Source organism: Choristoneura fumiferana, chromosome 17 (genome assembly GCF_025370935.1).
Source record: "Choristoneura fumiferana chromosome 17, NRCan_CFum_1, whole genome shotgun sequence".
In the NCBI taxonomy this organism is placed as follows: domain Eukaryota; kingdom Metazoa; phylum Arthropoda; class Insecta; order Lepidoptera; family Tortricidae; genus Choristoneura; species Choristoneura fumiferana.
Window position 1 is genome coordinate 538852 of NC_133488.1, and position 14174 is coordinate 553025.

At 36.5% G+C, this 14174-nt stretch overlaps 1 protein-coding gene across 1 annotated transcript; it reads right to left on the reverse strand.

Moving 5' to 3' along the window:
• Positions 1-897: 897 nt before the first annotated feature.
• Positions 898-9629, reverse strand: LOC141436730 (putative inorganic phosphate cotransporter). Its single transcript, XM_074099753.1, has 10 exons — positions 9591-9629; positions 9091-9270; positions 7670-7754; positions 6481-6695; positions 5381-5533; positions 4115-4247; positions 3356-3480; positions 2490-2612; positions 1681-1816; positions 898-1015 (listed from the first exon to the last, which is right to left on the reverse strand). Exons 1-10 carry the CDS (start codon positions 9627-9629, stop codon positions 936-938), a joined length of 1269 nt encoding a protein of 422 aa, XP_073955854.1. The 3' UTR covers positions 898-935.
• Positions 9630-14174: the final 4545 nt, after the last annotated feature.

Below are 14174 nucleotides of genomic sequence, written 5' to 3' on the forward strand. Positions count from 1 at the left end.
TTTTAGCGAAGACATGCATATTAACACTAAGATGAAGCCGAGTAAATATTCAACCTACAATTAACAACCACTTTTGCTACTGGTATACGCCTCTAATAGTGCATTTTTAAGCTTAGTCTTAAAGGCTGCTTTACTAATATGAATGCGTATAACATATTAACATTTTTCACACCTCTCCTTCAAAAAAGTAACTTTTCCTCCCTGACGAGAGGGAGCAAAGTGCAACTTTTCTGTTCATGGCTTTTCTAAGTGTTTTATTGAAAATGATTTTTTTGAAGTTGATTGAATTAATTTATTGAATCAGGGGTTACTTTGCGGAGGTCCATATCAATTCTTTTAGTTAAGGAAATAAAGGTAAGGAAATTCTTTTAGTTCGTTGATTGAATTGTAAATCCATGCCATTTTCTAAGCTGGTTGATCTTTAATAATAGATTTTTTTTCAAGTTTCTTAATGCTCGGTGGGAAAAGTTGTATGAGCCACTCGGGAGCAAAATTATTTTCATCTTGGGCGTTAACGCTTGAATCCCTCATTACGCTCAGGATTCTACTTTAGAATCCCTCGCTACGCTCAGGATTCCATTGTAGAATCCTTCGCTACATTCTGGATTCAATGTAGCCCTTGCCGTAAATACGCCATTTTGCTCCCATGTGACACAAATAACTATTTCTTTCTATCTACTATTTCAATTTCGTTCAGCGGTTCGAAACGCAGGGTGAGTTGAGGTCTATGGGTAGTTCCAGGAGCTGGAAGGGCAAATAGGAGCTCAGTCCTGCGGGGCTTCGTAAATTTGGTGGACAAAAAAAAAATTACGAATGTAGAATTTTAACTTGGGGGGTAATAAGTCAATTAATATATTTCTTATTTAGTATCCATGGGTATTAATAAAAATAAACACATTTTGCATAAATAACATGTTTATTTCTTATTATCCTATTTAGTCTTTATTTTCCTGGAAGCTGTATAATACTTCTTGAATCTTCTTCTCTTCGTTCGTTGTCATAGTATTTTCTTTGGCTGTAACAAATTTAACCGTTATATCATTTGCTTTATATAATTTGGTTATTGTATTTTTTTCATTTTCTTTTTTATTCTGAACTACCTCCAAAACATAGATTCCTATTTTTCTTTTTTTTATCTTTACCATTTCTATAATCTGAATGGCTAGAAGGTAAACTTGAACGTCTATTGTATGCACCCTTTGAGGTGTGCTCTTGCAACCATTTGATGAGTGCCGGAAAGCGGCCAGGGATGACAAGGCACACCATGCATGAGATGGCGAGACACTCTGGAATCATATTATTGTAAAGACCAAAAATTGTGTTGGTCAAAACTTATACTAAGTAATGGACCATTATATAAACCCAATAACTAACCTAATAAGATAACATAATAGTTGAAAAACCCACAAAATTGTCATTCAAAGTACAATATATCAAAAATGGCTTTTACCATTGCAAGGAAATTCACTTTCACGGAAACAAAATCGCATCAAAATCGGTCTATCCGTTTGACAGTGGCGATGCAACAGACAGATACCATAATGGCGTCAAACTTACGTCAGCCTTCTTTTTGCGTCGGGAGATAAAGAAAATAAAGATGTAAAATAAATGACACAAATGAAAATGCTAAAAACATCAATGAAATGAAATGATTATAGTTAATGACGCCAAGGATGTTACCAAGTTCGTATTGGTCAGGCAAGGGGTCATTCCAGGCTTGGAGTTCACTGGTGCCGAAGAATCTGAAAGCCATGTCACCGCCGAGGAGAAGGCTTGCCGCGAAGAAGAACACTATCCGCCATCTGGCAATGTCAGTCTGCAAATAAAAGATACAGCATTACAAAGAGTTTAAGAAGATATTATCTCTGAGCATGAAGCTTTAAATGCTAGATTCGATTCAACTCGCATAACCGAGCTACTTTATTCTGCATTTTTTTTAAACACACACTATTTTGACTGCATTAGCATATTTGATCATCATCATCCATCATCATCTCAGCCGTAGGACGTCCACTGTTGGACATAGGCCTCGCCCACAGACCTCCAGTTGCTTCGGCTGGCAGCGGCCTGCATCCACCGAGACCTGCGGCTTTAACCAAGTCATCCGTCGATCTTGTTGGTGGACGTCCTACGCTGCGCTTGCCGATCCGCGGCCTCCACTCGAGAACTTTTCAGCCCAACGGCCATCCGTTCTCCGTGCTATATGGCCCGCCCATTGCCACTTCAACGAGCTGATTCGCATATTTGATAATAACATGATAATAGATAATTTTAGAAAAGTTTTTTTGAATTTTGTTTTCAGGAGTTGGTTGAGGGCTAAGTGTTGTTAGTTGTTGTTTGTTTGTGTAATTGACACGTTAATCCAAAAAATGCGGTTTCCAACTTCAACCAGCGATCTCAAAAAACTATTTTTGCTTTTAAAATCAAGATTTTCTTCAAAACTAATTGTATTTTATGTAATAAATTTGACTAAATTTTTTGTTGCTTACAGGATGGTCTCCTAGAATGAATCCTGTGCTCAAAGGAGCCAAGATGCCGATGAGATTGGCAAAGCAGTTAGTGATGGCAAACATGACGCCGCCGAAGTTAGGCGACAGGTCGATGTGGTTCAACTGAAACAATACTATAACTTTAGCATCCTAAAACTTTCAACAATAAGCAAAATCTCGTAAAAAATGTAATGAACAAGCATATATAAGAATCGTCGATAGTGAATTGGTGAGAATTTTTTACTTCAAGAAATCAGAGGTCTAATCGTCACTTAAATGTACAGATGTAGTTAATGATAAGCTCCAATCGTGAGAATTCGGAAACTACTTCCAAATGTTGCCGACGTTTTTATGAATTATTTTATTTATATACCACGATCAATTTACATAGAAAATGTCGTGCAAACAAAAATTGTATAAAAATCTTGACTTGGGTAAACCACTCTATATGAGAGAGGGGAGACAGAGAGAAACATTTGATTACACATATTCGATACACATCAAAATAGATTAGATGGAAAGAATAAAAAAATAACGTCGAATAGTATAATATGGTGAATAGTATATCGATTATTATTTCTTGACACGACCTTCTTCCACGCTGTCTTGACGGGTACTGAGTCTAACTGAAGTTGCATGACAATTACAAAAGGAAAGAATTCTTCATTTCATCTATAATAAGGGTTTTCACAGAGGCGAAATATCACTAGATGGCGTTAGTATCGTAAGGGCCGTTTGACGTTAGCTTGTGATTGGCTCATTTAGTTATTTAACCAATCACGAGCAAACGTCAAACGGATCTCACGAAACTAACGCCATCTAGCGATATTTCGCCTCTGTGAAAACCCTTATTGTTTTAATCTTACACAATATCCACATGAGCAGCAAGCAAGGATCCCGCCAGTAAAGGCCATGACAATAACTGCTAATGTTTTGTGTTCACTGGTCATGAACGACATAGTGATCAGGCCTATGCTAGCGCCAACGCACCCTGTAACATAAGCATGTCATCAACATACACCATATAAATCTTTAAAATCTCGTCTATATAAATTGACTTCTCTTAACGAGGTTAGATTGACGAGATCCCTTATTAGGGATTAGTTCGCCTTTGTAATTCTCTCTTCAGTAATAATTAATGACGGAGTCCTGAGATAACGAACAAAAAAAAATACAACTGAATTCATACACTCCTCTTTTTTTAAAGTCGGTTAAAAAAAGAAAAGACAGATCAGGAATATAAAAAACCTGACGCGAGGGCTGCATTTCTACGTTTTATATTGCAACATTCTTTACACTTACTATGCGACACCTACCAGTCATATTGACAACGGTGACAGTGATGTTATAAAAGGAATATTTCTAATCCTTCAGACTTTTTTTATAACAAATACTTTTATACATTGTGAATTATATTCCTTCCAAGGCTTCGGCATTTTAACGCACAAACACAAAATAACACTTTAAAATACGACGCGCAAACAGCGTTAAACTTTGATAGCAATAGACAGATGACATTTGAATTTATTGTTACTCGTACCACTGCAAGAAATTAGTTCTCTGGGTTTTCCGCAATATGGCGAGGTTTTTATTTATTATTCTGGTCAACCTTTACTTTACTTTACCTATTGTGTTGAAAAGTTTCCTGCAACCGCTGATACTGAGTATTTGCTTGTTGTATAGGTAATCACTGATCACCCCGGCAATAACCTGGACGACCCATTGTGCTACGAACGGAAGAGCTGATAGAGTTGAACCCTGCAATTTTATTACAAGCTTTTATTTAGTTTCACCTGTCCCGTTGTCTGTCTGTAATCAAATTTTGCAAGTAAACTAGACCAACTTCCAGTAGTAAGATTGTCTTGAAATTTGGCATACATGTAAATTGCGTGACAATACAATAATCTGGTAGTGACATCCTAGTAGTCATGCCAGTATCGTCTCCGCAGGACGGAACTCTTCAACGGTTAATGGCATCGACTTGAAATTTGGTATGAAATGTAGTTTAGGTGACAATGCAAGCACAGTCAACAAAAAGTACATTCAGCAAAAAAGCTTGTATTAAAAATACATTTTACAAACAAATTCTTTACATCAAAGCTAGTAGAAACTGCAAATTTGGATATTACAAATAATACACACATTTTATTGCAATATTCAATCAATATGGGTCAATTGTACAGTTCAGCAGCATCAACATCGAGACAGAATAAATCGTGCATAAAAATATCTGATAGGATTCTAAGACTGATAGACGTGTCAGATATATTGTCACGCTCCGCTGTGGCAGATATTAATGCAGGTGAGTGTACGGCTCAAAACATCAAAACTGTTTACATTTCACTTATAAATCAATGTAACAATCAGTTTTTTTTCTAGTGTTGATGTAGAATTTTTTACAAAAATCATCAACTTTACCTACCTACATTACTAAGAATTTGGCAATGGGATTCATCATTCAACGTAAACGAAGCCAACGATTTAATTCTTGAAAATTCGTATCATCAATGATTCATTATCATCCCAGCCTATATATATGCCCCTCTGCTGGGTACAGGCCTCCTCTCACAAAGAGAGGGCTTGAGCCGTAGTTCCCACGCGGGCCCAGTGCGTATTAGGAACTTAACAAGTTAACACACACCATTGAATTGCTTCGTATTTTTTTAAAAAATATATCAAATAGGCTTAGGTTTGGCCTCAATCTTGCTTAATGGGGGGCGAAGATGAGGGCTAAGATGAAACACGTTTGCCTAGAAGGTATGGAGTAATTCAGGGTAATCCCAGAACTTCCACTCAACTGCTGGACCAAATAGTTTAATCGATGAAAACTGCGTTAAAGACTCTTTTGCAATAGTACCTACAAAGTAAGTTAATTTAATTTTGATACGTACGTTACTCAAATCAATGTTTAGCGCCTGTTTCAAGTATGTCGGCATCTCGACCAGAAATATGATGAAGCACCAGTTCATGCCAATGTGCGCAACGGCTGTGGCTCGGAGAGGTACTGAAGTCAGAATGTTGCGCCAAGGAATGGGCGGACAGGGCTGGAAGAAGCAAATCGAAAAATTGTTTAAGTGAACCGCTGTAAGCAAGACCTGGTACAACCCTGTCTCAGTGGGCTATCATTGTTTGCATGAAGGAGGCCACTGGAACGTTTATTGTGAAAAGATTCTACTGCAAGTTTGCAGCGGCTTACGTATACCACTTTTACGTTCTCATCATTTCAAAGTTCACTATCCAAAAACGGCTGAACCGATTTTGATGAAACATGCCTAAAACCATCGCTAGAAAACCAGCTTTAAACATTAAAAAACCGCATTCAAATTGGTCCACCCGCTTAAGAGCTACGGTGCCCCAGACAGACACACAGACACACATAGCGGTCAAACTTATAACACCCCTCTTTTTGCGTCGGGGGTTAAAAACAGAAGTGGGCAGCGTGTAATTTTAAGTTTTTTACTAATATTTTACACATGAATGTGATTTTGTTTGTTGTTACAACTTTACGGTCAATACGTACTCAACTTGTCATCTTCATCATCACCATCATCGTTATCATCATCATCATCGTCACTCAATTTTTTAAGAAGAAATTTGGTGTGGAGGTAGTTTGCCAGCTTGAAAAAGACATAGGATAGATTTTCCCCATTTAATTTCCTAGTTACCACGGGATGGTCATAAACCAATTATTCATAGACGAAATCATGGTCATGAATTAAATGCAAGAGCTTGAATTAACTATAATGAGCTACCCTGATTTACAAAATGGTTCAATAGCAATTTATTAAAGGAATGAATCTCCAAAATATCAATACATTCGAAATAAATTATGCTTTGCAACTAATTAAAGTAAAACGCCCTTCAGGTAATAGATCTCCAAAGCAAAAGCAGGACGCAACGAGAGGGTGAAGGCAAAATGCCACATTTTTGTAGATTCATTATCCAGCAGTAGACTGACTGATTAATAAATATAAACTACCATCTTTCCTACCTTTCCACTCGAATTGAGCGAGCTCTCGATATAATCCCGTTCTGGTTCCTTCATCCAGCGATGTTCCCGCGGGGTGCTACCTGCGAAGGCCCACCAGATCACGGCGGCCCCACTGGCAAGTGCTCCCATCGTGTAGAAGATCAGGGTCCACCCCAGGTTTGACTGGGAGAGGAGGCCGCATACTGGCATGGTCAGGATCGTGCCTAGCTGGATCCCTGGAATGTGTTCGGTAAATTTATTTAATACGAGGAAGGACACTGAGATCAAAAAGTAAACTGACCCAGGAGCCGGAATTTAATATAGTTGCTATATTGATATTGAAGTCATAAAACATGAGAGTATCTTCAACAAAACATCATACCTGTCATGAACGGCAAGGTTATCAGCATTGGGTTCGAAGATAGTTCTCATACACTTACTTTAGTGCCCCAATTTCTTGATACGAAGTTCTACGAGTAAAGTTATATAGTTGAGGATGTACATGACTTTTACAGTTCATAGCTTTTTTTACTTTCCTTAAAAAACGCTATCCAGTCTCGTTATCATTTTTGTAGAATTCCTTGCCTAGAAATAGAAATATTTATTTCATACACTGCGAGGAGTGTTCAGAGCCAACATTCGGTATAATACTTTATAAACAACGACCCTTTTTGGACATAATATATTCAGATAGACTTAATTTTTTTTACTATAGGTCTTATAAAATAGGCTCAGAATTGCTCACCGAGCTACGGAGAGAGCTATGCTTGGTGTTTATCTGTGGGATCAAATCAGAAATGAGGAGATACGTAGAAGAACAAGAGTCACCGACATAGCCAAGCGAATTAGCTCCTTGAAGTGGCAATGGGCAGGCCATATAGCACGGAGACCAGGATGGTTGTTGGGACCGAAAGGTTTTCGAGTGAGACCGCGGATCGGCAAGTGCAGCGTAGGACGTCCACCAACGAGATGGACGGTGACCTAGTTAGAGTCGCGGAGGATGCAAGCTTAACCGAGTGCAGCTCTATGGAGGCTTATGTGCAACAATGGAGTCCTATGGCTGATGTGATGATGATGGTGAGACTTAATTTTAAAGAAGTAAACTGTAAGGTTACTATTGCTTCCTCGTGACATCACCACATCACCATCATTGCACCGCGTAGTTGGATAGTAGCAAGTTTAAACTTAGTTATAAATGTCATTGCCGTACCGGTATAAGCAATGATGCTAAGCCTGGTCCTCCCTGAGGCGGGGCCAGCGACCCAGCAGTGTGTGCACGCTCGGCATGAAGCAAGCTTGTGTCAGACCCATGGTCATGCGGACCATGCATACAGCTATCCAGCTTCCCTGAAAAAAAGTACAAAAGCCTGAAATCTGAGACTAGAATCAATTAGAATAATAATATGTAGGTTTGTGGAATGTTTTACTCCTTTACGCTGAAACAGCAAGACAAACTTAGATGAGGGGTACGATAAATAGATCTTCGCTTCTCTGCTAACGTAGTCTAGGATACCCTACGTCTAGTGATGTTCTGCAAAAATCTGCTGATAGAAGCTGGACGCGTTGACTCAAGGACAGGACGTAATTAACGCTCATTATAGATGGCCTATATCCAGCGGAGTCAATTAGACTTCTTTAGATTTTGACATTAACACATAGGTTATATCTCAATATACCCATACGCATGTAAATTTGCAAAATCTCAACCGCTTAGTCTAAAGCATACTTAGGGGCTGTTTCACCATCCATTGATTAGTGTAAACTGACGGTTAAATGTGATGCCGTCTCTATTTGTTTTGTTCGAATAGACGGAGTCGGTATCACATTTAACCATTTGACGCATTTGACGGCTGTTGCATTTTCATGCAACGTAAATGTAGACCTACTTTGATGTATTTTTGGAAAGTCCCATGAAAAATTTCTAAATTTCCGAATCACTCTAGCAGTTGACCTGACAACTGCTAGAGTGATGAAGTCACGCCAAAATGAATGTTTCACGTCACAGAAACTAGTCATTAATAATGTAATTGCGAAAGATGTATTTCAGCTGAATACGGCTTAAGTTATTAGAGTACGCGTTGAAAATAACTCCACAATAAACAAGATCTAACAAAGCCAAGGTAGAATAAGACAGGGGGAAATATATGCTTGCGTAATGTATGATGCCAAGTAATTTGAGCTTCTGTTTTATAATGACGTTTATTTTCATTCAGAATGATAATACCTACCTGTTTTCTAAATATATCACCTTAAGTATGGCTTAGTTTTTTTATGAACACATAATAATGGAGTTATTTAACTATCTGTTTATTCAAATCTTATCTCAGATGTTTAATAAATGAAGTTACTGTCACGTATAATTTTTCATTTAAGATAACGAAATCCTGTTTTATGATTATATCTTTTATATAGAGAAATAATAAAATTTTTTCTACTTAGTAAGAAAAACTGTAACAAATGATAGGATATTAGATATCATAATGAATAAACGAATGACTTGAGAAAAAAAAAACGGTAATGAGCCCTCAGTAAATAAATTATTTTAAATCAACTGCACAAATTAACAAATGGCCATTGATTGCTTATCAATTTAAAAATAATAATAAGAGAAGGAGTCAAAATAAAACTTACGACTTTGGCCAGCGCTGGTGTAACCAAGCATAAAATTCCATTGATGATGAGCGCGGAGAGAAGCATTGGTTTCCCTCCGAAGCGCTTTGCCAGAATGCCAGCTGGTATTTGCATGATGGTGTATCCCCAGAAGAAAGAAGACAAGATGACACCACGGATCTCCTCGCTCCATTCATAAATCTAGAAAGAAAAGAGAAGTCTCTGTTGGATAATCACACATATACATCAAGGTTGATTAAAGCTAGGTAGACTGACTACGTCATGAGACTGCTCATTGCTACAATGTCGTTGCAGCGTAAAATTTTTAGGTAGTGTTTGCAGCTTGGTTCATGATGGACAATTATAAATTATAATTTTGAAAGCCCCAGTAGACGTCCTGACGAACTAAAACACTGGTGAAAAATTTAAAGATAATCGAACTCAAATGAAATTATAACAGTGATATATCAAACTAAAAAACAAAAATACCTATAATGATACATGTTGTAGGTATAACTTACTTCAATAGTACTGCTGTTGCTTTTGGAAGTATCGGTCATGGCAAGGGACGGCCCATACTACTCCTCATGACATAGATGACGGTAGCGCAGAAGGCTATCAGTAGCATGTGAAAATGACGGACGCCTATGCCTCTACCTGCAGCAGAAATAATGAATCACAAACACAAAACCGACGAAACTGATGATGGATTAAAATATAAAGTTGAATCATTTAAAGAGATGTATCATCTGAAATAAAAGAGAAATTAAGACTTTTGTAGACTAAAAAATAGCTTTTCTGGATTGAATGGTGGAAAAATACCATATCGGTTCTATTTGAGATACAGAATTAATCATTGTAAAAGTTTTTAACAATATTTAACTATGGAGGACAAAATTTTTTGCTGTACATGTAGTCGATGTTCAAAATACAACGAAGTGATGTTACCCTGAACGGAAGTTTCCAGCATTTTTTTGTTTCAACGTACAGTCTAAATCTTAACGGGAGAACCGTAAAATACATATCAAGTTACAAAAATCGGAAAATAAAATTTGGTCTTGGTTCTCGACGACACGTATTCAGTATACCCGTATCGTAGTTTAATTTTAATATTCCTTGTATGTGTATGAGATTTTAGCAACGTAACAATTACATAGCCAAACCGATTACCAAGAAAATCTTGAGAAATTTTGATAAACACATTCTGGAGCTCTATTGTTTGTTTGTTTGTTTGTTTATACTCTTTATTGTACAAAAAGGAAAAACAAAAAGGTTACATAAATAAAAGTTGTGTTAAGTACAAAGGCGGACTTATCCCTGCAGGGATCTCTGCCAGTGAACCTTTGTATACGTGTGTATTGTATACGGTTGCTCAGTAATTTGGCTTCAAATCAAATGAAAATGAGAATTCCCGTTTGATGATACACCTACTGTCATACATTTCAAACTGGCTCCTTGTCAGGACTCAAAGGACTTTGATTATGAATGAAATGTTGTTATACTTCAAAGTAACGGTATGGGTAACACCGTCTTATGTTTGCATTGTATTGTTAAATTCAAAATTTGTATAAACTAATTTTCAAATCATTCTATGAAACAACGGCGTGACGTTTTAAAAATATTAGTGATACGACTCCTGGGACTTTAACAGGACGTGAAGCTAATCGTGACCACTTAAAAGAGAAAGTCCCGACAGTAAATTCATAGTATTACTTAACTATTATAAAATATGCTACCTGTTTGACTTTGCACGGGTGTATTTCTGAAAAAATGAGAGCCATCATCCATCTTATTCTATCATCTTTATATACGGAGAATTTTAAAAAAAATATTTTAACATTTTAATTTTTTTCTTTTACACCAACTAGGTAGGTACGTGTATCCAAACAATTTTAAACCATAACCAAAAATAATAAGTTAAATAGTAATTGCTTTTAAATAATACGCTTACATACATTTGACCATTTATATGCATAGAAAAATGGTCAAAAAATAACTATCGCGAATTATGATAAAACGGCCTGCTATCTTTATAAAATGAATGACAAAAGAAGGGACAATATTTGTTTTCAAATAATTAAAGTTAATTAAACCGTCATGTATTCTCAGTAAATAAAAAGATGCGATAAAACTGACGCGTACGTATCGTCGTCTAAAATTATAAAATTTCCATTAAAAACGTCATCATTTTATCTTTGATTCAGTCAAATTTTTCTCGTGATACAATTTGCGTAGTTTTTTAAATTATAAGGCAGTTGTCTCACCGCCGGCGAGAAAACGATTGGCTATCGACTATTTTCTCGCTCAAGAAACGAACGAAAGATATAAGATCCTGTGTGACTAAAATAGACATATATATTAATAGTTGATCGCTGGCGGTTCACACTGCCGGCGAGAACTCGCTCTTACATCTTTTGTCGCAGCGACAAGAGCTATAAAACTCGCTGAGCTATAAAACTAGCTCAGCGATACTCGCTCAGCGCTGTTAGCTTGGCGGCCGCCCGGCTCGAGCGAGTGGAGCGAGTAATCGCCCGTCGTGCTCGAACACTCGCTTTTCACTGCTCGCCCACTCGTTTCTAGTTACTCGCTCTGCTCGCTTCTCGCTCATCGTCGGCGGTGGGACAAGTGCCTAAACAACCTTGGCTGAAAAGCGTGCATTAGATCATTATACCAGGTGCGGTCTGTAATACGAGCAAATAATTAAAACATAGATCGTCCTCGTCAAACTGAACAACATTAGTTCAGCGACTTTTAAAAATAATGGAATCTTAAGATTTTCCTTTTTTCATACAAATTAAATACTGCTATCAATGTACGCCATCCTAGAACACAACTAACGTCGCCTGTCACGCTACAAACATCAAGCATTTTGCTTTACATTGCTTCTTCGAATAAAATTTTGTGTAATAAAAATTAAAAAAACTAATTATTATTTTTAAAAGTCGCGGATCTAATGTGGTTCATTTTGACGAGTATGATCTATGTTTTAATAATTTGCTCATACTACAAGCCACATCCGGTATTATAAAATTTTCATGGGTTCTACAATTATTTAATTGAACTGTTTTATTCTTCAGAGTAAATAAAACATCTCTAAATCCAAAACCAATAAAACATCTGGCACGCCATTTTCACCAAAATTTTTGAAGCAGAAGATATGAGAATTTTGTGTTTAAAATATTTATTTTGTCGAGAGCTACAAAATGTATATACGAGTATTCAGGAACTGAACAGTTAGATGAGTCCAAATCCGGGAACGCAATCAATCGACGAATCTGACTCGGATAAGTACGTGGTAATACGATAACCTAACCAACAACAAGTTGAAAAACCCCGACTTTGTCACTTCAAAGTTCAATATTCCATAAACGGCTAAACATATTTCGATTAAACATGTCTAAGAACCATCGCTAAAAACCCTGATTTAAAAAAAAAACGGCATTCAAATCGGTCCACCCGTTTATGAGCTACTGTGTCACAGACAGACAGACAGACTTTAAAAAGGCTTATAGTCACTCAAAGAGCAATAGCGCTTACGTAAAGAAAAAAGCTGCAGTTAACCGATGATCCGACGAAAGAAAGAAAGGTAGGTATTATAATACATAATTTACACAAAAAGGGTACCTACTCCAAAAATTAAGTTAACTTACTAACTATATGCGGGTTCTGTAAAAGTTCGTGAGACCTGATTTCAAATGTTGTTATTGAAGGGGTTAATGAACTTTTATAAAAAATCCTAAAAGTATCCCCGCATGCTACTCGACCCATGAAATTGCGGCAAATGGTTCGGGCATCAGCGTAATGCTTACAGTGTCAGGTCTTCAGACTGACACTTCAGCGCTGTTTTTTTTGAAGTAACCAATCCGCTGGTTATGAGCGGTACAAGACTACTGTGGCGTTTTTTTGGGGACGCCTACGTCCAACAGTGGACGACTTTACGCTAGCTATGATAATCCTATTAATATTACAAATGTGAAAGTTTGTGCGTTTGTGTGTACGTTTGTTATTTCTATACGCTATAACGAATAGATGAATTTGAGTAAAATGTGGTATCTAGATAGTTGAACATCTGAAATAACACAGACTACTTTTAGACACGTCTAATCTCGAAATCACTAGCAGGTTTTAGTTTAATTCAAACAAAAAACCACATTAAAGTATTTTGTATTAAAAACATGTATTTTCATACACAAAATGCTTTAGAATCGGTACGATGAATTTTACTACAGTTGGTATTTCCATAGAATCTTAATAAATGAAACGACACAGTCTAGTTTTTCTCGACTGCGCTGGATCACTAGCTTTCCATTTAAATTGCTTTTTGATTAGTTCTTTTAAATTATGAAGACCAGGTGAGAGCGAAGAAAATTGCTTATTAAAAGAAAAGTCTATTGAGAATTTTGTATTTTAATTCATTTCTGATCGTACTATTCAATATAATAAGGAGATTGGTTGGTTAAGTATCATCATCATCATCATTATATCAGCTGTGGGACTACTAAGGCCTATAGTGAAGCACTACTAGTCATACTTGTTAGAGACAAAATGCTGCACTTCGTGAAGAAAGCAAGCCGCTTTGCACAGTGATAGAACAGACTAAACTGAGTGATTTGACTCGCAGCAGCGGAAGTTTCACCCCTTAGGAACAGAGATGGCGCCACTTCTTTAAAAAATATTTCAAAAAATTCTACAAGCTAAAGTAATAAACCGATTTCAATGTTTAATATCTCTAATGAGAGCCTATTATATACGTTACTTATAAAAATACAAAAAAAATATTTACAAAAAACTTTTGTCAAAAAACGCCATCTTAAGTTTTTTTTTCTTACCTGATTTGTAGTTTTTACTTGATTGCTTTAAAAAACTGTATGCAACATGAATGGTTTAATGCATGTACATATTACTGAGTACATAACGAGTATTTAAAAAAATCCGACATCGATACCTATCATATTTAACGAAATATGACAGTTTAAATGTAAGCACAAATTTCTTTAAAAAATATTTCAAAAAATTCTACAAGCTAAAGTAATAGACCGATTTCAATGTTTAATATCTCAAATTAAAGCTCATAACATTCATTATTTACAAAAAAATATAAAAAA

What these genes read in the sequence shown, in the direction of transcription:
- LOC141436730 (XM_074099753.1), bottom strand. Translation starts at nt 9,629, where the DNA reads ATGACCGATACTTCCAAAAGCAACAGCAGTACTATTGAA. An exon ending in GCAACAGCAGTACTATTGAA is followed by an intron (nt 9,271 to 9,590) that starts GTAAGTTATACC and finishes TTTTCTTTCTAG; the next exon opens with ATTTATGAATGGAGCGAGGA. An exon ending in GCCTGACCAATACGAACTTG is followed by an intron (nt 1,016 to 1,680) that starts GTAACATCCTTG and finishes AATTTGTTACAG; the next exon opens with CCAAAGAAAATACTATGACA.